At 37.2% G+C, this 25177-nt stretch overlaps 1 protein-coding gene across 2 annotated transcripts in view; it reads right to left on the reverse strand.

The window, feature by feature from the left end:
• The window catches only part of TRAPPC9 (trafficking protein particle complex subunit 9), a 451119-nt gene that overhangs the window by 223366 nt on the left and 202576 nt on the right, over positions 1-25177 (reverse strand). For both annotated transcript variants that reach the window (XM_053951519.1, XM_053951609.1), the window contains exons 20-21: positions 19083-19236; positions 10219-10309 (exon numbers count right to left, since the gene is read on the reverse strand). In XM_053951519.1, the coding sequence (XP_053807494.1) occupies positions 10219-10309; positions 19083-19236 (245 nt within the window). The remainder of the gene's footprint in view (positions 1-10218; positions 10310-19082; positions 19237-25177) is intronic.

The following is a 25177-nucleotide window of genomic DNA, read 5'->3' on the forward strand; positions in this document are numbered from 1 at the left end:
GGAACAGATGTTCAGAAACTCACTCGTTGATGCAGCAAAAATACATACAAAATTATAGTTGCTAGGAAAACAGAAGAGGTCATTTTGACTCTAACAGGCAAAAGTTCAGGTTGTTCACTCCAACTGACACTGTTCACTGACCTTATTTCCATCCCAGCCTCAGATCTGAGATCACATTTCTCACTCGTTTTTATTTTCTATGCTTCACAACTGCTTTTTGACTATTTGGTTAGCGAGATAAACCTGGAAGTGAAGCATGTATGGGAAAAGAGAGGTGATGCAGTTGTTGGGAGTTAAGCACCACAAAGGAGGTCAGTGGGCAGGCCAGTGTGGACACCCATCCCTGTGGGGTCAGCTCCTGTTTTGGGGGATTTATGCCTGGGCCTCAATTACTGGGCACAATTCAATTACTGGGCACAATGAAGGATATATAAATATGTGTCGTTTCAGAGAAAAGTTCCAAGTGCCCTAATGCAGAGCTGCAAAGTCGTGTTTTACCCAGCCTGAGCTCTGAGTAAGGCCAAGCCCTGGCCAAGAAGCCCTGCCAGGTCTGGGCTGCTGATTACACCCCAGCTGGTGAAATCTCCAGCTGAAACCTGCAGCTTGTGAGCAGCCTCAAAGCAGCTCTGAGACTTCATGTCCTGCTAAAATAAATTTACTAAATGCTTCCACAGCTGGGAGCATCGATGGAAGGCTTCCCACCAGAACCAGTGAGGCTGGTGGCACCTGCTTCTGCTCTCAAGTTTCTGATTTATGGTCTCCAATACTTTTCATACCTGGGTTTTTCCTTTGACTTGAACAACTCAACCCCATCTTTCACTCAGAAAACTGACAGTTGACTCTTTATCAAAGCACAGAAATGTAATTATCCTCTGACACTTCTTTTAATTATTGACTATTGCTCCTGCTGCTTTTTTTTCTTTCCTGAAGTTTTCACATGAGGCAACCAATCACTTCTCTGCATAATTCTAAATACTGTTGAGGTATTTTACCCTTTCCATATCCTACTAACATTTTTAATTGACTCTTCCTTATTTCATTTCATGTGTCTGGCCTTGATATAGAAATTCTGTAACAGCTCTGTTTGTGTCTGGTATTACTGAGCCACAACTTCATATGACAATCTGCAAAATGTAATGAGTAATCAAATCCAACTCGAGTATCATTTGACAAAAGCTCTTTTGTACAAAGCCATCCTACAGAATGCATTTGCTCAGCTTCCCTTTTGTATCCTGAGATGGGAAAAATGTCTCTTCTCCTTCTGTAACTTTTTCTAATGTGTCCACAGGTAATGAGAAATGTTACTAAAGTGACCCTGAATTTATGCTTAGTAAGGAAACAGACATTAAACAAAAAGTCCAAATTCCCTCTTAAGTACACATTATGAATAAATACACACAATTACAGCTCAGAAAATATTTTCTGTTTCACTGGCTTATTTTGTAAAATCAAATATATTAAATATTCAAATCAAACAAATGAAATTAAGTTTTATTATTTAAATTAAATTTATTAAGTGTGTTAATCTAAAGGTCTGCGATAGAAAATAAAAAACAAAAGTAATATCTAGTTCTGATATTGTTTTACTACAGGGACAATGGGGAAATGCAATAGGCTAAGAAAAATGGAGGAAAAAAATCTCATATGCTAAAGAAATAGACAGCTAGATGTCAAACTTGAGAGAGACAGAAAAGGAGAAAATGAGAGGACATGAAAGAGAGTACTTCAGTCAAAGTGTATGTTTCTTCATACAAATCTGTCTGCTCTGATCTCTGTTTGTGCTGCTGAGGTTTTGACAGTTGGAAGCCATTAATTTCAGAATTACAAGGCTTATTGAGCTGGATTTATGGTCTTTGCAGTTGGTAATTCACTTCTGCTTCCTTGATGAAGTAAAGGACTACTTCAGAATGAACAATGAAAATGAAGCCAACTTCCCTCTCCTCGAAACATCTGGAGAGCTTCTGCTGATGGAAGGTCACACAGGCCTTAACCAACAAGTCAAAATACATGAGGTGAGGGAAGAACTTGTGGAAATACTTGGGAAAATTTGCTTTTAATATAACAAAATAAGAGGGAAACATTCAATTTATCTTGATTAAGTACAAACTTCAAACTACAGCAGAGTACATGAGCACTTCTACCGAGAAGACGTCATGGCCCAGTCAAATTACAAATTTTCTTGGTGAAAAAGGGCCTGATTCCAAGCACAGCACGGCCAGTGAGGCAGCTGCTTTCATCTACAGCATTCCTGGCTTTCAGTTCCAAGCATGTGCATTGGGTTTTTAAAGTGAAATAAAACAAAAGCTGAGAAGTGTCAGCAGCCAGAGAAGGAAAGCCCAGTGTCAGCCTCCGGACTGACGTCTCCCCTCCTGTTTATTGCCCCAAATCAATCTCACATAAAACCCGACCTACCCAGGCTGTTCAGAGTAGTCCTCCACTACAATTAGCATCTTTTCCATTTCTCATTCTCTGCACACTTAACTGTACAATTCGGTTAATTGTTGGGCAATTAAAATCTTGCCTGATCAAAGCATTTTTCTTGCTTCTCTTGTTGATACATACATCTTCTTGATCTAATTTCCATTTTTTAAGTTGTCCACAAGCTGAAACTTATTTTTTTCTAAATTTTTATTCAAATGGTGTTTTCTATATTCATCAAAGTAATAGAAATCTATTTCCCTGCAGGTTCACTGATATTTTTTCACCAACCACCTTACAAGACAGCTTTTTTGTCTTTTCAATCTTCTTCCTTACAATTATCTTCACACAGTTCTTTTTGAACATGTAACCCATTGTCACAATTATTACAGTAGCTTTTCATTTTTTAATTTGGATGTTCATTTAAGCTATTATTCAATTTACTTCTAACAATACCAAGAAGATGAAGTACCTTGCATAACTGCATGACAATTTATCATCATTATGGTGTTTCTCAATCACCTGTTATGGCTTAACTGAAATGTTGTAAGGAATACTCCTATAAAGAAGTAAATAAGGCATGGCTGCTCTATTTTTTTTTCCTTTAAAAATATAATGGTTTTCTAAATTAAATATTGAACATAGTTACTCAACACACAAAAAAAAAAGTATTAGGCACATTAGGCTTGATCAAGCTTGAATGAGTTAGTTTTCCTTCTTCCACAATGTCCTATTTCTTTTTCTCTTTTTTGTATCTGATTAAACATCAGGTTTTGGTACTTTTCTCTCCACCACTATTTCTACTGGAAAGTTATTCTAAAACTCTTAACATTGTGCTGAAAACCATCTATGCTCTCATGCCAAAAGTTGCCCTACTTAAGCAATTTTTCTGCTCTCCTGGTCTTCTGATGGATTCCTGGAGAACAGTCAACTTTTGATTTTGCTAATTAAAAAACTGCATCTCAGAGATACTGCAACTCAAAGCAAGCAGACTGTAGATTTTCTAAGTAGTGAACACAACTCACTCGCCAGATTTTCTCAACTTTGGAGAATTGATCAAGTTTTATTCAGTGTAGTAACTTTGTAGTATAAACCTGCTAATAGTCTTCATTCTCAGATCACCTCCGAAACTTTACATTTTCTTGTTCTGGTTTTATTTGAGCTCTTCTGCTAAGAAGTTCCATTAGAAGTTTGGACAAATGTCACATACATATTTCCTCACACCTGAATTACTCTGGTAGCTCAGAGTGACACCTAATTAAATAATTTCCATTTACTTCAGACAGCTGAACATGTAACAGATTTCTGTGTAACTTGTCTCTGAACCTTTTTTGGAGTACATTTCACCCATTTCATTTATGGCACTTGGTTTTTGAGATTACTGAAATATTGTAGAAATACAGAGGGAGAGTTTTGACCAAGACCTGCAGCGACAGGATGAGGGGAAATGGTGTTAAACTGAAGATGGCAGGTTTAGATTGGACTTAGGGAAAGAGTTCTTTACAATGAGGGTGGTGAGAGAGTGGAAGAGGTTGCCCAGAATAGCTGTGGATGATCCTAAACCAGTACTTAGACTTCTCCATGTGGATATTCTCAGCTCAGTCGGAGAGAAAGAGAAAGGTTTTCTAACTAGGCGAGAGCCTGGGAAGCAGTTGGGAAAGAATGTAAATAATTCTCTAATCTATCTTGTTGTTCATATTGTTTATAGTTATGTTCTGCCTCTGTGCGTCATTCACTGCCCACCAATGGTGTGGGATGTTTTTATTCTAAGACCAATGAAATTAGTCTTCTCAATATTCTCTATATATAGAGCGGTACATTTGAAATAAAGAGAGTTCATTTTCTTTGCCTTCTGATCTGCAATTCTCTGCTCCCATCCTGCTCAACGGCGTCATCTCCATTAGTAATTATTATCCCATTTTTCTTTCCAGTCTTCTCATTGCTTTGTTAGAAGTGGTGGACCTGAAGCTCCAGCTGCCAGCCTCTTCAGAAATCTGATATGAAATAACCACTGGCACTCACACAGCCTCTCTCAGGACAGTCCCTAAGAGGTTTTGTTGATTTATTTTCACTTCAGGGTGCTCTCTTTATTCTTAGCATCTTTCCTTTGCAATCTCTGCCGATCTGGTTGTATCTGAAACCTTTTCTGTAGGAGTTTTTCTTTTCAGTTTTGAGTAACCAAGGCTTGGGTAGGAATTCGAAACAACACTGCTTCAAAACACATCACACAATAGTGTGCTTTGACATGAGAGACCATTATTCCTGTGCCAGATGCCCCAGTTTCATCAAGTTAGTCCATTTTTTCTGAGTACTACCCCAGTCCCTCAACACTTCCCAGGAACTAAAGCATGTTGCTTGCTTGACATTGCCAAAATATCCTCCAAAACAGCCTGCACACAAGCTGCTAAGATATCAAAGTGTTCCCACCTCTCTTGGATCTTAAAAATAAAAATGAAAAACCTGAAGATTTTTCTAAATGGATGAGAAAGGTCGGTTACCTTGCAAAATCCGTTTATCACCAGATTGTTGGCTGTCCTGTGAATCAGACTGTGATTTTCTACCTTACAGACAGCTTACTCTTGAGATTTCCTGGCTAATGCTATTGGTTTCATCTTTCCAATTATGACAATGGCCAGACAACTGTAATACTAAAATAGAAATGATTGTAGAATATTTTAGTTGGGTGAACAAACACAGTAATATTCACCATTTTTCTCAAGGGCAGGCCCTTATATACCCTGCTGATTAGTTTGCATTTCCAAGCCTGTATTTATATAATATAAATTATCCTGTCTAGGGCATAGGAGGGATTTGTTTATTAAAAGAGAAAGTAAAACTACTTCCTTACAGTTCCCCATTAAGTTTAGTCTTTGAAAACATCTCCAAGACGGCCTTGGAATTTCAAATATGGAGCAGCAACATTGTAGGACTGCCCTGGCTAAAACCAAAGTCTAAATAATGGTCATGTGTGCAGAGATTTGGCTCATTTTAACTAAGCCCAGGGGGACAAGGTTGTCCAGGGGACATCCAAAACACAGCTTAGAGGTGCATCATTTACTCACTGGTAGACTGGTAGACACTACAAAATATTTTCCTGTGTATTTGGGATGCAGTGATCTCACACTGCTGAAATCCCTTAATCACATGAATTATGGAAAGAAAGATTTAACTATTTTCTAAGGTCAGGCTGGAAACTACAAAATAAAATTGGTGTGCAGCTTCAGTAATTAATGTTAATATCCACAAAACATAAAGCTGTGAAAACTGATTATGATTTGGTGCTAAGATATACAGTTAATTATTAAGATAATTTATTTTTAAAGTAATGCTTCCATAAGATGCTTTGTGAAACTTAACCAGACTGAACTTCCAAACAAGCTGTCATGAACCATATGTTCATAAAACATTTCAAAAGACTTTTAAATCAACATAGTCTATTGATTCCAACTACCTCTAAGGAACAATTTAACACCACCTTCTCTTTTGAGTTTTTTAGTTTTTCTCTAAGTACATTATTCTTACATGCTGCAGGTAGGCACAGAATTTATTGTGGGCCCACAACAAGGTGTAGCATTTTCTACCAATAAGTAAATAATTAAGACTTCATCTACTGCCCATCCCTTTTCTTATTTATGACCTGAGCAGCACCCAGCAGCAGTGATTTTAGTTCTGTAATCACATACTAGGAAATAAAATGCACTGCATTGTGAAAAGGCATCCAAGTACAGTTAAACATTAAAATTGTACTGAAATTCTTTTTTTTTTTTTTTAAGAAGAAGGGAAGAATAAATGAAATGAATGAATGAATGAAATGGAAGAATAAATGAAATTAATGAATGAATGAAATAAAAGAGTGAATGGAAGCAAAATCTATTTCTGGACTTTTTCCATGGCGAAGCTCAACAAATGCATGTTTCTTGGAACACTACTGTTAGTAATATTAGAGTTCATGTATGATCATTGATTTTCAGTTATTCAGTTAGTTGCTATGGAGAAAGAAAAGCATTTGCTTGATTTATTAAAACCTCTAGCACTTTTCAGTGTCTACTGTTCTAAGTTCCTAAACCGATTTTCTCCAATAAATCTTCCCTCTTATACACATGAGGGTCATCAGGAAAAGATTTCTATACCTGGTGCTTGCAGGCAGTGAAGGAAGTTAAGTTTATTTCAGTTTATGTAGAATTCAAGGTAAGTTTCTGTTGTGAAAATTGTTTACAGCATTCAAAGTGTCAGGAGCCTCTTGTTTCAGAGGAACCTCTCACTGAATGCAGGAATATCCCAAGCCCAGCCTGTTCCAGGGTCAATCAGGAGCCACTTTCAAACTCAGTTCAAGTTCAAACTCTGCTTCAAGTTCAGTAAAATCTTGAGCACACATTTGTACCTAAGATAATTTTGCTATGGAAATCAGAAGAGCGCCATCAAAACTGAGAAGTGTTCGGTCCAGGGATTTTGCTTGCTTGCAAAGTCAGTGGCATAAATCAAATAAAGATTGAAAAAATCCTGCACAGGCAGCAGCTACAGATGACTCCATCAGATCATTTCCAACCCCAGCATGGCACACGCCTTTGAGGAGGTTTGGTTCTCCTCATTAAAATTTGCAGGCTCTGTTTCCTTGATTTGATGGTATTAATGTATTCACCTCAAAACCACATCTATGCCTACATTTGGTTTGTTGCCCAGCTGTAAAAAGAAAATATGTCATAAATTTTAGAGAACATTGAACCTGCTGGTGTTGAGCAAGATGATGCTTTTCAATTACATGTGATTTACTCACCTGCCTAACAGACAACTTCATTTTACAGAGATGTCCTAAATCTTAAAATCAATTCTAACAACACATTAAGAACTCTCACTCCAGCCTTTGAAGTGTTTTCTTTTTTATGAATCCTCATGTCTTAAATACTTTTCCCTTCCCCAGTCATTAAATTATATGAAATCAAAATAAACTCTTCACTACAGATCACTTTTTTCCCCTCTCTATGACAAATTTCAAAGGTAGCTTCTTACCCTCAGACCAAAATTTCAATGTCACTGACTTTTGATTCTACTCTTTGCCTTGTATTTAATGAAAAAAAGGATAGGATTGTCAAATTTACATGAAAAATTGTTTCAATATGCTTTCATAATTCTAGAGATGTAATATTAACTCTAGTATGAATTAAATATGCCAATTTTAAAAGGAATGTTGGAGTACAGCTTCTACAAATTTGAATAAGAGCCAGTCATTTTTTTAATCAAAACCATGTTAAATATTCATTCATGTTTCACTGTGAGCACTTATAATACAGTAAACCCTTCAATGTGACCATCAGTATAGCAAAATCCTTGAATAATCATAGAATCAATTTTATTGCATAAAACTAAGCCAAATTTTTAGCCAATTTATGCAAAGGCTATGTCACAATGATGGCCAGTAGTAAAGAGTTCATATTAAAACACAAATTATTTTTAACATATAGAAAAACAAAACTCAAAGCAAAGCCAGGTTGTAAATACAAGCAGTGTAATGATTAAAAGAAAAAAAAATCCAGCTGATACTATAGTATTACGGTATTTTAAACTCTTAACATGTTTCCATGCCTTTAAAAATTGAATAGGAAATACATTCTGGCACTGAAAGAGAATTTAAGTCCAAAAGACAGTGTGTCACATTGTCTAAGTGCATGTTCAAGGCACACACATCCCCTGGCTGTCCAAACATTTCAACAGCTCCTTACGACTCCCACCTACCAAACAATAATAACAATCTCTTAATTTCTCCTGCATCCCACACATTATTAAATAAAAAATCATTCTGTATTGAGTGGAGGGACTGTAGGAGCTGCAGGTAGGGTTACCTGGCTACAGTACTACCAAAGATTTAACTGCTGAATATTCAAAATTATGGTGAACTAAAAGAAGCTAAAATGTCTCCATTGTCTTTAGTTTTCAATTTTTGCTTTTGTTTTCAACTACAATCAGGCATTTAACCAAAATGTCCTTTTCAATAATCTCTGCAGTAAACTACAGCTTCCACATGGACATACTTTTTGTGTTATACAAAATAGATAATATTCATTAGCAATGTAGGACTGGGAAAAATTAAACAAAAAATGTTAAGTAGACTTCTGCAAAACTGAACTTTCTACTAGGAAATATCATATGTAAGTGGTGGCAAACCAAGCATTCAATATCCCATAGGATCTCCCTTTCCCTGCTTTGCTTAGTGTAGAAAATTAAAATGTACAACACCATCAGTCAACAGACTGTGCTTCAAAAGATTTTGCAGCTATAAAGCAGAGAATATCACAGAGTTTTGACTGAAAACTCAAGTAACTGGGACTCTTTAACTGAATTAATCAGCAGCATGAGAAATAAGCAACTTCACAGGAGATTTTATTGTAAATCAGTGCTATGTTCATGTTTTTCAACCAGTGCATCAAAGATCACTATTCAGGCAGGAATGCCAGGCACAATTCTATGATTCAAAAAGCTTCTTTTTCCTAAGAAAACAGTGGAATTTGGCATAGAGAGAATTAAAGGAGCAAACCAAGGGTACGGGGAAAGAAGAAAAACACGTTTTTCATCCTTAAAGTGATGTCCTATGCAGAAGTGCCAAAGGAAAGTTTTCCACCACAGAGCCCAGGTTACAAACCTGCTGATGGCCAAAGCCACTCTGCAGAGCCAGGAAGTGACCACTGAGCTCACAACACACACCTGACACAAACCACTGGTTTTACTGGTGAGGCCCAGGGCAGTCATGGCCAAAACCCTTCAATCATACCAAAAACTGCTGCCAAATCTTTGAATTCTCTGAAGAACTGAGGCCAGGTAAGCTTGATTTCAGAGGTAGCTGATTATGGCTAAAGTTGGACATACAACAAACTACTTTAAACCATTTTTAATCTTCTCATCTGTAAACAAAGTGCTCACAGGTTTTAACATATGAGTTGAAGGTGGTCAACATGCTTGAAAAAGACCAAACAATTAAAAGAGTACACAAATAATGGAGTTTGGGGTAATTTCAATTTTTATAATTAACACAGGCAATAATGATGGATCATTGTACCTTAAATTTGCTCCTCATTAGGTCATCAAAGTATTAAAATAGAGTTAAATAGAGCATAGATTTGCTTTAAAAGCAAAAGCTTTGGCAAAAATTTGCTGATGACCTGGGGACTTTATCTGAAACTTGCAACTCACATGGAAGTGTTGGGGATGAAACATCCCATGTTCCAAGGCCTCTGAACAAGCCTTGTTGAGAACCTCAGACAGAAGTCGCATTATTATGACTCTTCAAAATTAAATTAATTTAGTTTTTCATTGTGGGAACATCATTCTAAATGGAAAATTAAGGCAAGTAATTCTTCCCTGCTACCCAGAGTAAAAACATTTTTTGCACCTCAAAAGTCAGTAATGCAATTGTCTGGATCATAATAAGAAATGTACCACAAGGACATTACTATTCATATGAAAGAAAATCAAATAAATTACTTTAAAAACACACACTGTAAGAAAAAGGGGAAATTTAAGTAGCAGCCACCTCTCCTACAAGACAACTAGGACTGAAAATTACAGGAAAAAGTGCACAGTCAGGTTTCATATTTACTATCAACAAATAGTGGTACTTAAAATAAAACAGATATCAATTCTACATTTATCTTCAGCTAAGTAAAACACCTAAAGGAAAATAAAATTCCTATCAAATCCTCCGCTATCACAGATTGTCAGTAAATGAAAACATTATCATTCATGCTGCTGAAAATGACGAGCCAGTAGATTCTCTATAAAAGATCATCAATCCATTTTGACACCACTCACCCCACTGGAGAGGAGCCAACTGCAGATGCTCCAGGACCAGCTGATTAAGAACCCCTTCCACACTTGCTTCTCCTTCACGCTTCAGGGAAGGGTAAATTGGAATTAAGGAAAATTTTGTTTCAGAGAGGAAAAGGGCATGTGATATGCACAACTTTTATTATTGCAAATCAAAACTGCAATCTACAGATTCATTAATGTGATTTATTAATCCATAAATTGACCATCAGTAAAAGTACAGCAGTTGATATCTCCTGAAAATAAAAATTTAATTCCATTGAAGAGTGTTAAAGCAAAGGTAAAATATACTTCAATATACTTGAACCATAATAAAACACAAGGGTAAAAAAGTCTGGGAACTGCAAAAATGCAAAACCTTTAAGTATGTGGTGCAGGTTGAGAATTCAGAATGATAAATTAGGAACAATCTGAAAACAAAGAGGTTAAAATTTGATAGGGCAATAGAAAGCAGAACAGAATTTAACAGGGTAACAGAAAACAGAACAAATGTCTGCCAGGATAGTCCTGACTGCTGACTTGGTGCCAGTTCCATGGGGGTGCAGGGTACAGTGACAGTGTCATGACCAAGGGCAAACATAAGACCAGAACCACAGGCACAGAACCTGCAAGCTTCCCTTTCTACCCTGCATGAGCTCAGAAACAGGTCCAGATTGAAAAGAGAACAAATCAGGAAATGGTTCTTACTCTTAAGGACAGCAGAGCACTGAAATAAACTGTTGTGGACAGAAGAATCTCATTTGAAAGGGCTTCAAAACAGGTTATACAAGCATAAAAAAAATAAAATAAAAGCATAGACAATATCTAATGTCATGCAAAGCCAGTATTATCCATTTAAACAAATTAGTAATAATTTCGTGTGATGAGTCAATCAAGACAACTTTTCTTTGTAACAGGAAGAGCACTGGATTTCTTTATTTTAATTCCCTGACTGCAGAAAGGCACTGGATTCACAGGGCTTGGAAGCACATGCAGACATCAGCACCATCTTGTATCCAGGCATGTGTCCCACCATAATTAAGGAATAAGCTCCTAGTGAGATTCATCAAGATTTCAACCAACTACTCCAAAAGTACTGGAACCCTGGTCCTCAAAAATATATCAAAAAATAAAAGAATATCTGAGCTTTTATCAACAGCTTCTAAATGTGATCAGTCTCTTTTCTGTAAACTCTGGAGAGGGACACACATCATCTAACTGCTGAAGTATAGATTCACCTGTGCCAGTTAAAATAAAATTAACAAGCACTGCAGACAACTAATTTCTACCACAAGACAAATGGAGATAGGTCCTCCAGGAGATTTAAAGAAAAGTCTTGAAAGCTCAGAACAAAAGCAAATCTAACAGTGATTGAGACTCAAGAGCTCAGAGATGACAGAAGAGGAAAATCAATACCACGTACAGGATTTTTGCCATCATTTTTTAAAATATTCTCATTATACCCTGAAAAATGTCATAAATAGCACATTTTTTTCTCTCCTAAAGAGACCACAAATAAAGAATTCACAAAGCCCAAAGTGTCTGAAAGCTGCAAACATCATTAAAGAAAAGCATCTATTTGGAAAACTGAAGGCAGCAGAATATCACCTTAGAATAGTGCTGCTGCTGAAAAATGAGACTCAGAACACCAGCACAACTAAAATAATTTCCATAAAACACACTAGAGGGTAGAGAATAATTTGAATTACTTCACAGACACAGCAGATATATAATTCTGTTATCACATCTTTAATCTAAAGACTGTAAATGAGAGAAAACACTAATAAAAAGGCAGTATTTAAAAGATGCTTTAAAACAGAGTGGCTGCCATTAACTGTAACATTAAACTAACTTTTATGTAATTTACTCATAACAGACTCACAGTGGTGCCTGGAATATCACAAATTTTATTCCATGAAGTTTACAGCTTCATGGAAAGCTTAATGTCTCAACTAACACTATAAAGTTACTATAAAACAGGTGATTCTCCCTTCTTTATTGTTGGTAAATGCTATCAAAGCAGATCCATGTACTCAGAGGTAAAATATTCCTCCTGGAACATAAAACCACAGGAGGCAGTGAGGCACATCTGGGGTGCTGTGTCCATTCAGGGCTCCTCAGGACAGGAGAGATGTGGAGCTCCTGGAGCAGGGCCAGTGCAGGACAAGAAAAAAAGGATTGGAGCATTTCTCTTGAAGGGGAAGGTTGAGGGAGCTGGGGATGTTCATCCTTAAAAAGAGAAAATTGAGAGGGGACCTCATCCCTGTCTGTCAGTGTCTGCAGGGAGGGCTCAGAGCAGGGCTCTGCTCAGTGTGCCCAGCAATGGGACAAGAGGAACGGGCAGGAACTGATGCCCAGGAAGTTCCACCCAAACATGAGCAAGAACTTCTTTCCTGTGCAGTGACCAGATTGCCCGGGGAAGGTGTGGAGTCTCCCCCACTGGAGATATTCCAGCACTGTCTGGACACAATCCTGTGCCTGTGCTCTGGGATGGCCCTGCTGGAGCAGGGAGATTGGAGCAAGTGACCCACTTTCGTCCCGTCCATTTGGTCCCAAGCCTGAACCATTCTGTGATACTATTGGTGGTTTTCTGGTCACAAATTTCAGAAAAAAATAAAGTTAGAAATCAAACTGAATGGCTCTTTGCAAAAGCTAAAAAATGTAAAAAAACAAACAAACCAAAAAACCCCAAAAAACAAAAATAACAACCAAAAAAAAAAAGCCCCACAAAATCAACAAACAACAAAAAAAAAAAGAAACCCATCAGAAAAACCTAGAAACTGATTAACAGAAAAAATTATGTAATAACCCAAAAGCAGTTTAAGCTCTCACAGCCTAAATTTTCAGATAAATAAACTTCCTTACTCCATCACAAGCACCAAGCTTATTTTTAGCACACTGCTTCTTGTCATCTAGTGGCAAAATTAATTTTATAGACAAGAAATAGCTCAGTGAGTGTACTTGTATATTAATCTGGAGGTTCAGGGCCTTATTTGTTTCTTTGTCAAACAAATTGATGTATTAGTTTATCTTAGATACACGGCCATGGGTTGTAGAACTGATGAGAAATTTCAACTTTCACAATTCTATGTGAAAGAAAAATGTAGCATTTAAGTGGTTAGGCCATGCACAGATTATTTGACTCATGAAATAAATTGAATTTGTCTAATGAGATAATTGAATGAAGCAGCAGATAGGAGCCTGGTGGAAAAGGAAGGAAAGGTGAGATTGAGATGCAACCAAAAAAATGAACTTGTTAAAACATAAAGGAAGAAACACATAAAGGAATTATGTGTTCACATGGATCTTCAGACAGACCTCGATCATGGAATTCCATCTCACTGATCTCTGTCTCCTGACTTTATTGTTAGGTAATTACATAAAATTGTTCATTATAGGACAAATACAAAACTGAGCAACAAACTCATTACCTTGGAGATGAAAAGTGACCAAAATATCCAATAAGAAAATATAAAAGGAACAAGAGTTTTAGAAAAGCTCAACTCCAGAGTTTGCCTAAGACAAAGCTTTTAGAAGTCAATGAAAGCAAAGGAGTTGAACAGGGGTTGCCAAGATTCCCTTTTATTCTTAGCTCGAAGTCAAAGCTGATAAAAGACACAAGTATAAGATCCAGGATTTAAAAATCATTGAAAAAGACTGCCCAGATAAACACGAGTACAGACTGCCAAGGTTAAGTCTGACCTTGCAGAATCTAGCTACTTAACCAAATCTCCACACATTTTGTTGAGGTCTCACTGCCATCATAAACCTGCTCTTTTGTTGGAGCCACATTGCTGACCCAGACCTCATTTCCTAAAGTTAAATCTTTGTTATTAACAACACAGGCATCAGCCAGGATTCCAACAGTTGACTTCCAGCACAACAGTTCATATTTAACAGCTCAAGACATTTTCATCTGCACAATCAAATCAGCCCCAGTGGGGCCTCAGAGCTAACAAACACACAATCACCAGATGCTGTTAAAAAACAAAACAAAACAAAACAAAACAAACCTAAAAACCCATTTTTTCACAGTTGACACCCTTATTTCACGTTTCTGTAGCAACAGATTGAATATGATATAAACTGTTTCATACCAAAAACCTAAATGACAGTCAAATGAACCAGTTATTTCCCCAGGGAAAACTTTGGTCTTTTACACTCTCTGGATTGCCTCATGTGTAGCTGGGTATCACAATTAGAACACAGTCTGTTACCTAAAACCTACTGCTTAAAAAGACAATAGTTTTTTAAAATGGCATCTATCTGGAAGTTACTCATGTTTTTTCTCCCTACAGCACTCCACATCTTGCATCCTGAAAGAAATTATTTTCAATACATATGTCCTTTGCAAATAAATGCAGGTGGGAGAATACACATAATCATAAAAAATAGCAAATGTTCATAAATAAGAATTATACTAATTAAAAATAAATCTGCATGAATTGCACATTTTACTTACAGCAGTTGCTTTATTCATATTTTAAGCTTTCTGCTTGATTATTACTGTGGAATTTTAATATTAAAACTAATTATAAGCAGTTATTTAGGGTATTAAATAATAGTTATTTTTGCAAACAATAAGAAGCAGCATAAAAATTTGAAGAAACCTTTACTGATGCACAGAAGTTCCACAGGATGTAATACTCTCATAGGTGATGATTCATATTTATGATCAAGATAAAGGCATCAAAAGTGGAATGGACACAGAGAAGTGAATCTCAGTAAGAGTTATCAGTGATCTGCTGTCAAGCAAATGAGATGACTCACAGTTCTGTCTGATAGGTAATAATTTCAAAATTCTGATTGGCTGCTTTGATGATGAAATACAAAAACATTCATAATTTTAATGTATTTGGAAAAGATGTCAGTGTTCACAAACCTAACAAATGAGTGGAATTTATGAAGATCATTGAGATGAAATGATGAAAAATTCCAAGTACCACCCTAAAAAAAAATCAAAAATCTATAAATAAAAGTTGGGAATAATAATTCAGTCAGTTATGCTGGACCACATACACAAAAAAAGTCTATCAGACAATAGAATTAAAGAATAGTTCTCAGAGAAATCATCATCTTTGAAACCTGGAAGGTACAATTTTATTCTGTGAGAAATTTCACCTGCAGTATTGCCTCCAGCTCTGGATCCCACATATTGAGAAAAATAGACCTGTAGTGCAGGACAAAATCAGTCATATGACTGAAAGAAAATGTGCTTTGAAAGCAATTTTGGCAATTAGGTTTAAATATGGCAAACAAACTGAAGAAAGGGCACAAAATACAATTCAAAAAATGTAAGGAAACATTGCAAACAGGACAGACTTCCTATACATCACAGATATTAAGACTGAAGTAAGAAAAAAAGGTCTAACTATTAGAAAAGTTAAATATGGAACATGATATTTAAGGTGGCACTGGAAGTCTTGTCTCACTTTTTTAAAGGTTGTTAGGGCCAGGTTTAGAATATTTTCAAGAAAATGACCCCAAAATGTTATAGTCTCATTTCACTGAAATAGCAATTCCTTCACAGTACATTAGAAAATTTCTCTGGCTGCAATCAAACCTGGGGATAGCAGAAGATAGATGAAGGAAAGAGTTTAGTTTTCACAAGTCATTCTCTGACCCAGCCCTCTGCCCAGCTGCACAAATCACAGAATAATTTATATTGAAAGGCAATTCCAGTCACTGTCCAGCCCTGTGCTCAAAGCATGGAAAATACTGAAATTGCACCAGGCTGTTCAAGGCATTGTCCAGAATTTTTTAACGTCTTTAAAGACAGCAATTTTACAGTACTTTTGGACAACCTATTCCAGTATCTGAGCACCCTCAGTGTGAAAAGGAATTTTCCTAGTACTTAACTGGAATTTAGCAGTCTCCTCACGACACACCTTGCTCCAAGGGTCAGATGAACTTTGTTGACTGCTGTAACTCCCAGGCTTTGAGGAGGCTGCTCCTGGATGCCCAGCAACTCCACTGGGATCAAGGCCAACATCCCTTCCAATCCTGCCTTCCCCAAAATCTCCTCTGCTCAAGTCCAGAGTCATTATCCTGCCATGTGCCCTCCTTACTCTCCTCAGGATATTGAGCTCCATCATCCCAGGACAGCTGCAGCCAAACTTCAAACACTCCAGCTGGATCATTTGTTCAGGGAGCAGATCTCACACAGCACCTACCAAATCAAACCATCTGACACCTGTACACAAAAACTGCCCTGAAAGTATATCAGAAATAAGCTCACCTGCAACTGGAAGACTTCTTCCAGTCCTTAAAGAAAAGTTCATCCAGCTTTGCTTTTTGTTTGGGTGGTCTGTAACAAATGCACAGCACCTCACTCTGTTGAACAACTCTGTCCTTGGTCAAAAATATTTCAGTTGTCTCATCCCTCCTTTCCTAATAATTCCCTGTGCACACTCTAATTTCTCTTCCACATGCTTTTGCAAGTCCTGATATAAGCATCTGGCGTGGGCCTTGGATCACACCTCAGGGCAGGTTCTGTGACATGACCTCACCCCAGCCCATCCCTTTCCCATGTCATTGCACACAGTCAGGACAGAAAAGTTATCTGGGGAGCTCTAAGTAGTTCAGAGATGATGGATAACAAAGGGATCACTTGGCATCACCATTCAAGAGACTTGCAAAAATGCCTCCTCTAGTAGGAAATATCAGTAATTCTACTCCTTTGTAATTTTGCAAATACTTTTCCTCTCTTGGCTGCACTGAGGCAGACTCCTGAAGGAAAGCAAGGCCAATGCAGCTGAACTATCCATCCATTTCTCTGCCTGTCTGTCCATCAGTATAAACTCTCCTGACATGTGTCCAATTACTCTGATGGCAGAAAAATATCTCAGAAACCAAGTTTCTTAAACTTAGCAGAATGGAGAGTAGAATATTTTTTTTTTTATTGACTGGTTCACTTCTAAATGTTGCTGCAAGAAATAAAAGGATGAAGCCAGAGAAGTTCAGGTAGGCCATCAGGAAGAATTTCTTTTTGGAAAGGGTTGTCAAGCAGTGGAAGGGACTGCCCAAGGAGGTGGTAGAGTCACCATGCCTGGAAGTGTTCAAGAAAGGACTCAGTGTGGCACTAGTGCTGTGGTTTAGTTGGTGGTATTTGGTCCAAGTTTGAACTTGATGATTTTGCAGGTCTTTTGAGGTCTTTTCCAACATTAATGATTCTATGAGAAAGGCTAACTCTAGTGAGGACATAACACCTGGAAAAGAATGTACACATTTCTTCAAGGATTTTTAAGCACATTGAAACTTGTTGCCTTTCATTAATTAGATGAGTTTTACTTCCTGGAACAGAGAGAAAAATCATAGCAAGTATTAAACATACAGAAACTAATGGCTGAACTGAATTTAACACAAACTGTTCCACTGGTGTCTAAGGTACTGACTTTCATGTCAGCCACAATGGTTCTAGGATCAAAGCTGGGGTTAAATCCAGAACACAGAATGGATGTAAACAGTGTTGCCCAGCAACTGGAATGAGTGAGGATGAGTTTTTACACCTTGACAAAATGATTACAACTATGCTCTCAATTCCAGTGTAAGAACTCGTCTGTGCTATCATAGAATATTTATATCTTCCCATAACACAGACAGTTTCTAAGTGAGTTCTGGTTAAATATTGACTTTTTTTGCATAAAAGGAGCTCTCTGAAATGTTTCTTGGGGAGTCTGGAGTGAACCAGGCATTAGGAATCTCATTTATGTCTCAAGCCTTGCCTTTGACAAATCCTGATCTGATTTAATCATCACAGGATGGTTAAGGTTGGAAGGACCACTGGAGGTCATCTTGTCCACCCCCTGTTCAAGCAGGGTCCCCAGAGTTCAGGCCTGTGTCCAGGACAGCTCTTGAATATCTCCAGGGAAAGAGACTCCAGAGCATCCCTGGGCAACCTGTGCCAGTGCTCAGCCACCCTCACAGGGTAGAAGCTCTTCCTCACAATAATTAGTAATGAAACATCATTTCAAATCACTGGATAAAAGTACAATTAAAAGTACAAACAGATCAAGCATGACTTGATTGCCATTCTTCTCTCATCTTCTGCCACCCCCTATCATGTGAATTTGAGGATGATCTGAGTGAAAAATATATAAATCTCCAGGGAAGTGCTGAGTACCATCACATGGCTTGGGGGATTGTTTACTGTACAGAATGTTTCCTGAAGAAAATCATGAGAAAGTGTATTTTTGACAAGCCAAGCACAAGATTTTTTTTATAGAAATCATGAAATTTATAGCAACACCATTGGTTTATTTTAACTCTAAATTGAATGCAATTTCTTATTAATAATCATAAGGCAATATTTTACTGCATTTAGAATTATTGTGGGGATTTTATGTTTAGAATGACTAAATCATCACACAAGTCCTGTCTAAGCCTTAAAAATCCACCTAAGATTAGATACATTACTAAATCTATAAAGAGGACTTGGGAATAAATTATTCTAATATGTTCTAATTTACCCAAATTTAAATAAATATATGCAAATTCTCTAAATCCAGCTTCATTAATTTCTTCATGATTCAGTCACTCGGTGTGGGGGAGAATAGAAAAATTTGACCCCATGAATCTACTACTCAGCAATCCTAACTACACTTCCTCAGTTCCCCATAAGCTGGGAAAAACACACAGGATTTATGACATGCCCAGTGACTCAGAAAAAGCCATTATAGGACGACCCCAGCATTGCCTAAATAATATACAGCACAATTAACCTTAAACAGTCTATAATTACGATGCGCTTCATAGTTCTAATTACTTTTCTTTTCAGTAACACTGCCATGAAGTGAGATGAATTATAAAATAAAATGTATCAAAGGGCATCTATTTATATACTTTTAAAGCAAGTATTTATGAAAGGATATAATTTTCCAGCAAATATCCAGCTTGCTGTTAATCTCCAGACCTCTTGCTTGCTGCCTTTCTTCTTCCAGCTGCTTTGCATTCGCCAACTGTGCCCCATCAGTTGGGGATTCTGGGAAGCTCTCAAAATTGAACTTGTCCACTTGGATAGCCATGCTGTAGCAAAGGAAAAGAAAGAAAAAAGCCAACAACATCATTCTTGCTGATATGATTTCCGCAGAAACTGCAGACCACCGTGAACACAGGCACTACAACATCAATACATTGGTTTCAGTGGCAGCCAGTCTGTAATTAATGATATATAAACCATATGGTTTATGCTACTGAAAACAGAAGTCTAAGCCTGTTCATGGTGAAAATGTTTTACAGATCATCAATCAACATCTTAATGACTTTGTGAGTGGTGCACAAGACATTTATTTTGCAGCTGCAAGCAGATGACCTCATTGTGGTTCTGCAGAGGTTCACCTGCCTCCACTCTTGGTAGGTGCTCAAGACTTGCTGAAAAAAGCAACAAGACTGGGCCAAAAGCTGAAGACTATTCTATTTAAAGTTGTTTATTAATATCAAACCATACAAAAGGGAAGCAGAGTATTACATATGAAAGTGTCCCCTAAAGTGAACTGTGACACACTTGAAGAGCCCATTGGTTTCACAAGGCAACTTCCTCACTTTTCCTTGCAAAACTAAGGAAGGAAAAACAAAATAACCACAGAAGCAGGGCCTTAATGTGGCCCTTGACTTTTTTTTAAGATGACACTTCTCTCCTGCTTTGTGCATCTTCATGTATTACAGACTGTATTAATTTCAATATCACAGTAAAATTCATTGGTAGCAAATGGTTAAATAATTGCTTTATTAAATGTACGGTAAGGCATAAAAGGTAATCAAATTAAATATAGTACACTATAATGCATACTAAATACTGATATGTTAAATTAGAATCACTAATCTAATATAAAAGGGAATTTAGACCAGCTCACATCACATGAAATGTGGTTATGGAAGATCTAATATACTATGCTGCCAAAGCAGCTTTAATTTCCTGAATTGTCTGAAATAGAAAAATAATTAGGGAAGAATTAAAATATATTGCTCTTGAGATGACTTTGCACTTAAGGAGACCAAGCAACAGCTTTGAAAACCATTCAGGAGGAAATGCAACTACAAACGGAGAAGCAGTCTGGGAAGGACATTTCACAAAACACAGGATTATTATTATCCTTTTATCTATTTCTCCATAAAAAGAGGGAAACATATTCCATGAATGTTGCCAAAAGGAAAACACCAGTAACAAATGTCAACAAGAAAGAGTTTTGAAATCCCTCCAGACCAGAAAATATTTTCTATAATTCTCATTAATTTAAAAGAATCTTGACCCCAAAAGAAACTGGGGTGAAAATAGATGGCATTAGGAATAATCTAGAGCTTGTGAAGTTTGCAGTGGGAAGATGAATTCAAATAGACTTTATCAACACTGAGCAAAAACTGACATCTGAAGAGAAGCTTCTGAAGTTTCCCCTTCACCATTCTAGTGGAAGGCATGCATACCCACGGCAGGGGAGTGGAACTAAATGGCCTTTAAGGTCCCTTCCATCCCAAAGCATTCTATGATTTTATGACAAAAAAGTTCAAATACAGCACTCAGGCAAAGGTTTCTATGAGCTCCCACTTCTGCAGCCTGCATCTTTGCTGATCCTCACATCCCAAAGGCGGAGGAATTAATCTATTCCTCTCTAAGGGGGGGTTTTGTTTTGGCTATTTTTAATGCAGTAAGAGATCATTAGAAGTTCTTCATTTGCATGCAGAATCCATCAAGTGCTGGGCATATTCAAAAGCTAAAATGAGTTATAAAAGTGGATCACTGTAACTGCCAGAACCAAGCCAGAAATAAAGACTATAATGAAAAACACCCAGATACAATCTGAAGAGTGGCTTCTGAAAAAAAATTACCAGGCCTGAAACTATGACTAACAACATCAATTCTTACTGGCATTGAAGTATGATTTGATTCTGCAATGGGTTTCCTGGATTTTGCACAGGCAATGCACATGGACAACACAACTGAATATTTTGAATTTCATAGTCTTTATTTCTGAGATCACTCCAGCCCTCTGTGGCATGTGAGCAGATGCAAATCCAGTACTTCATTTCTATGATATACACAATAATGCTTATATTCTCCCAGAAATATAGTTTGTTTCCTATAGCCATATTTTAACAAATTGTCTTTGCTTCTGGACAGTCAGAAGTATTTAGAATCCATCTCTGAAGGGACCAGTAAAACAGCTCCCATCTAATTAGTGTTGCACTTTTCTAAGTGATTGATATTTGATAAAAATATTCCTGCCTAACAATATTTAATATGCAACTGCAGCATTCAGATTCAATTCTTCTGTTGAAGGATCATTGCTGGCAGTATGGTCAGTATATTCATTTTTGTCTGGAAATTAAATATGCATGTAAGCACGTTGTACCCCAACAGCCTCCAATAAATCCACATCAGCTTTAGGAATACAGCCTAGATTGCTCTGAACTGTTCATTGCTCATTTCTTCTTGAAGTAACTTTTATTAAGCTCCAAGTTATGGAAAACTTTAGTAAACAGGGCTCTCAGTACTCAGAGACTCTACTAAGTTCTCAAATCTTCTAACTGTGTTTTTATTTATAATGTTTATACTGTATTTAGCACAGTGGCACCTCATGTCACATGAGAAGCTACAAAAACACCCCCAGCGACACACTTGCCAGCTGGAAAGTGAAGAGTCTGAGTAAAAGAGAACTACAGAGAGGAAAATATCCCACAAAACAGTACTATGAACACAGCTCTAGGTAGGATATATGAAAGCAATAAACAGAGATAAAATAAAATGTTTCAAGACTATAATTCCTCTCAAAGCAAAGCACAACAGAATTAAATCCTTGCTCTTTTTCTTAAACGTATCTGCCTTTTATCATGAGTATTCTGCTTCCTCTTGTGCTAAAAATATTCATTTTAAGTTTTGTCTCTGCATTTTTTATCTGCAATATTGCTTCAGTATTTTTCCTCAGCCTATGGAATAGTACATGGGAAGGCTTTGCACAAGAATTAAAACAAAAAATAAATAACATAACCTAAATCAGTCATTCATCCTGAAAAATGTACCCCTACTCAAACCCAGCTTCTTCACTTTCTTTTTAAATATGAAGATTTCTCCCATCTCCAGTGATGCATTTCACCAGGGAGGTTTAACGAGTGGACAAACAATTCCCGGAGCCAGCTGATGGAATGATAAAATTGGAAAATGGATAAGCTGGACAGTGAATTACACCCACCAACTGAAAAAAGGATCTTTTTCAACTTTTAAGTGATCTCTAGAGATCACATGGACCTCACCCTGAGGAAGGAGAGGGCAGTGAAAGGCAACCTTTTGAACATCACCAACTTTGTCACTGGGCTGTGCATCAGAGTAATGAGACTGAAATGTATTTTAACCAAAGAAGTCATTCTCTGCTGTCTTCTGCAGTTACTTTGTGACCTGTTTCCTGTCAAGAGTTCTCTGCACCTCTCCCCAAATTTGTCCTTGCTTGTTGTGATATACAAGAATCTATGGATCTATATAGAAAAAGGTAAAAATAGACAATTCAGTCTGAAACAGGCATTCGATTTATTACAAACAGCCAGGATAATGATGGCTCACATCATGCAAGGGCACCTGTTTCTTGCCCTTCACAGTAATTATATATCAGGGAAAACAGAGATCATAAAACTCAAAAGTTCAGAAATAAACTTGTTTCAGGAAAAGGGACTAGAATTCCATTTAAATTCTTTGCCTCATGGGGAGCTATTGAAATTTCCTACTAGATGAGTTTTCAATAAATAATGAGATATTTGTATAAAAACACTGCATTATGCAAAAAAAAAAAATTAAATATCCAATCCTGCAAATGCAAAACAGGTTTTGTTTCTCTCTGGCCAAATTTGTCTGAGCAGGAGAAGGAATAAAGCAACAACAGTATTCATGAATAATGAAACAACCATGTTTTGAAACTACTGGGTTTTGTCACGAAACCAGCCCAAGCTGTTGTGACAGCTCCTCAGACAACTGAGCATCGTTACAGGGATGCAAATTATTCAAATACAAATGAAATGGATGAAGAGGAGAAGGTCAGCTCATTGGCAATGCTGATGATGTGTCTGCACGCTATCATCTCACGTCATCTGTCAGGATGGCTTACAGGGAAAAAAGTGACAAGCCTCCTGATGGCACAGCCAACATCTCAATGACAGTCACCTAAAGTGCCATTAAAGTCACAGTGCAGAGCTACTAAAGGCACTGGACAGCTCATTTCACCTCTTCTCAGAAAAAGAGTTGCAACTTTACTGGAAATCCTACCCTGCTCTGACAACAAGATGCTCAGCAGAAAGGATTTGCTGGGAGGAAAACAACTTCCTGCAAATGACATCATGACTGCTCCCGAGCCAGTGCCTTCCAAATCCCCCTTTCCCGAAGCAGGGCCAGTTAAAACCAAGCAGCACTGACATCTTCACAGAAATGGCAGCTGACAGAGAAAATTCACAAGTGAAAAACTGAGTAAGGGAGCATCACTGGGCGTGCTGCAAACTCCTGCCTTTGCTCCTGGGAGGACAGTGGGCAGGTCCCAGGCACATCCTGTCCACCAGTGACGCACCTCAGATCTTTCCATGTCCTCCTCTAAATCTATAAAGTGAAATTAATTATGTGATACTCTCCAAATAAAACGAGGTTAAGAGCAGGCCTGGTATTAAAAGAAAAGCAGCAATCTAGTCAACATAAGTAGATTTCATCTTTCAATAAGTAAATAAAACACTGCTGCTTAGCTTGGAAGAATAAAATATAGAGATAGTCCTTATTTAATTATTCTTAGGAAGAAACAATATAACAGGAACCCAAAAAGTTTTCCTCATGGCTAAATGCCTATTTAAATACTATAATGCACAGAGGAGTTTGCAAGCTGCTTCCAAAATGAAGCTGACAGGAGGCAGTTGGAGACTTTATTCAATATTATGCTTCCTGTTCATGCTCCTTTCTTATATAAAGTACACAGTAGGGACACTATGCCAGACCATGCTACTGCCACTTATGCAGAACACTTATGTGCATGAAGAGTCCCTGTACACTAAATGATTTTAAATTTCAGGAAAACTTGAAGTGATGATGATACTCTTGGTCTCACATTCAAGAGGGAAAAAAAATGCATAAGGCAAGTTTCCTTTTAAAATTTTGCCTGATTTTTTCATTATGTAATCTCACTTGTAACTTCATGTTTCAGGTGCACATAATTCCACCCTAAATACAAATCCTGCAGTTGATACCAAACTGGATGTGATGCCCCAGTATATAATAATTTACAGGCAAAGAGGGACCTCAAGAATCAAATCTCTTGTGAGGTGAACACATAAGTATCATTGGCTAGAAATAATGATGTAAAGTAATGCAAATTAACATATACCTTGTGTTTACTTGTAAATACTTCACAGATTTAGAAACACAATCTGTATTTCACTCACTACTATAAAATACAACTATAAAATTCAGTAGCTCAAGTGACCCACAAGTAATGGTCTCTGCTCCTGGCCTAAAATTGACTGCAGAAAGAAAAACGATGGCTTTAATATCTGAACCTTGCAGAGCAGAAGATAAATTTTTCTATTAATCTTGAGAAAGGTCAATTAAATTTAAAAATTTGCATTTAGAACTTATTTATTTAAAATAATTGAAGAGGAGATAAATGTCTAACTATAGTGCTGAATATTCAACAGCTTAGACTTATCTGAGTGACAACATTAAAGACAATAAAAAGTTAAACCAGGAAAGAATTGTTCCACTGGATATAATGTAATATTTGAAAATGGAGCAGTGCTAAGAGATAGTTTGCTACATAAATCTTCTGCTTAAATGTGATGATACTATGCGTGCTGGGTGTATAGCTTTTTAATTCCTAACTCCAAATCTGCAAACCATAAACTGCAAATGAAGAGGCAGGACAATTAACTTCAACTTGCCTCTTTTTGTACTTGTCCATTTAAATAATTTAGACTCCCATGGCGATTGCCATGCAGCAAAGCTCTTAGCTAC

This window comes from Vidua chalybeata, chromosome 1, assembly GCF_026979565.1.
Source record: "Vidua chalybeata isolate OUT-0048 chromosome 1, bVidCha1 merged haplotype, whole genome shotgun sequence".
Classification (NCBI taxonomy): domain Eukaryota; kingdom Metazoa; phylum Chordata; class Aves; order Passeriformes; family Viduidae; genus Vidua; species Vidua chalybeata.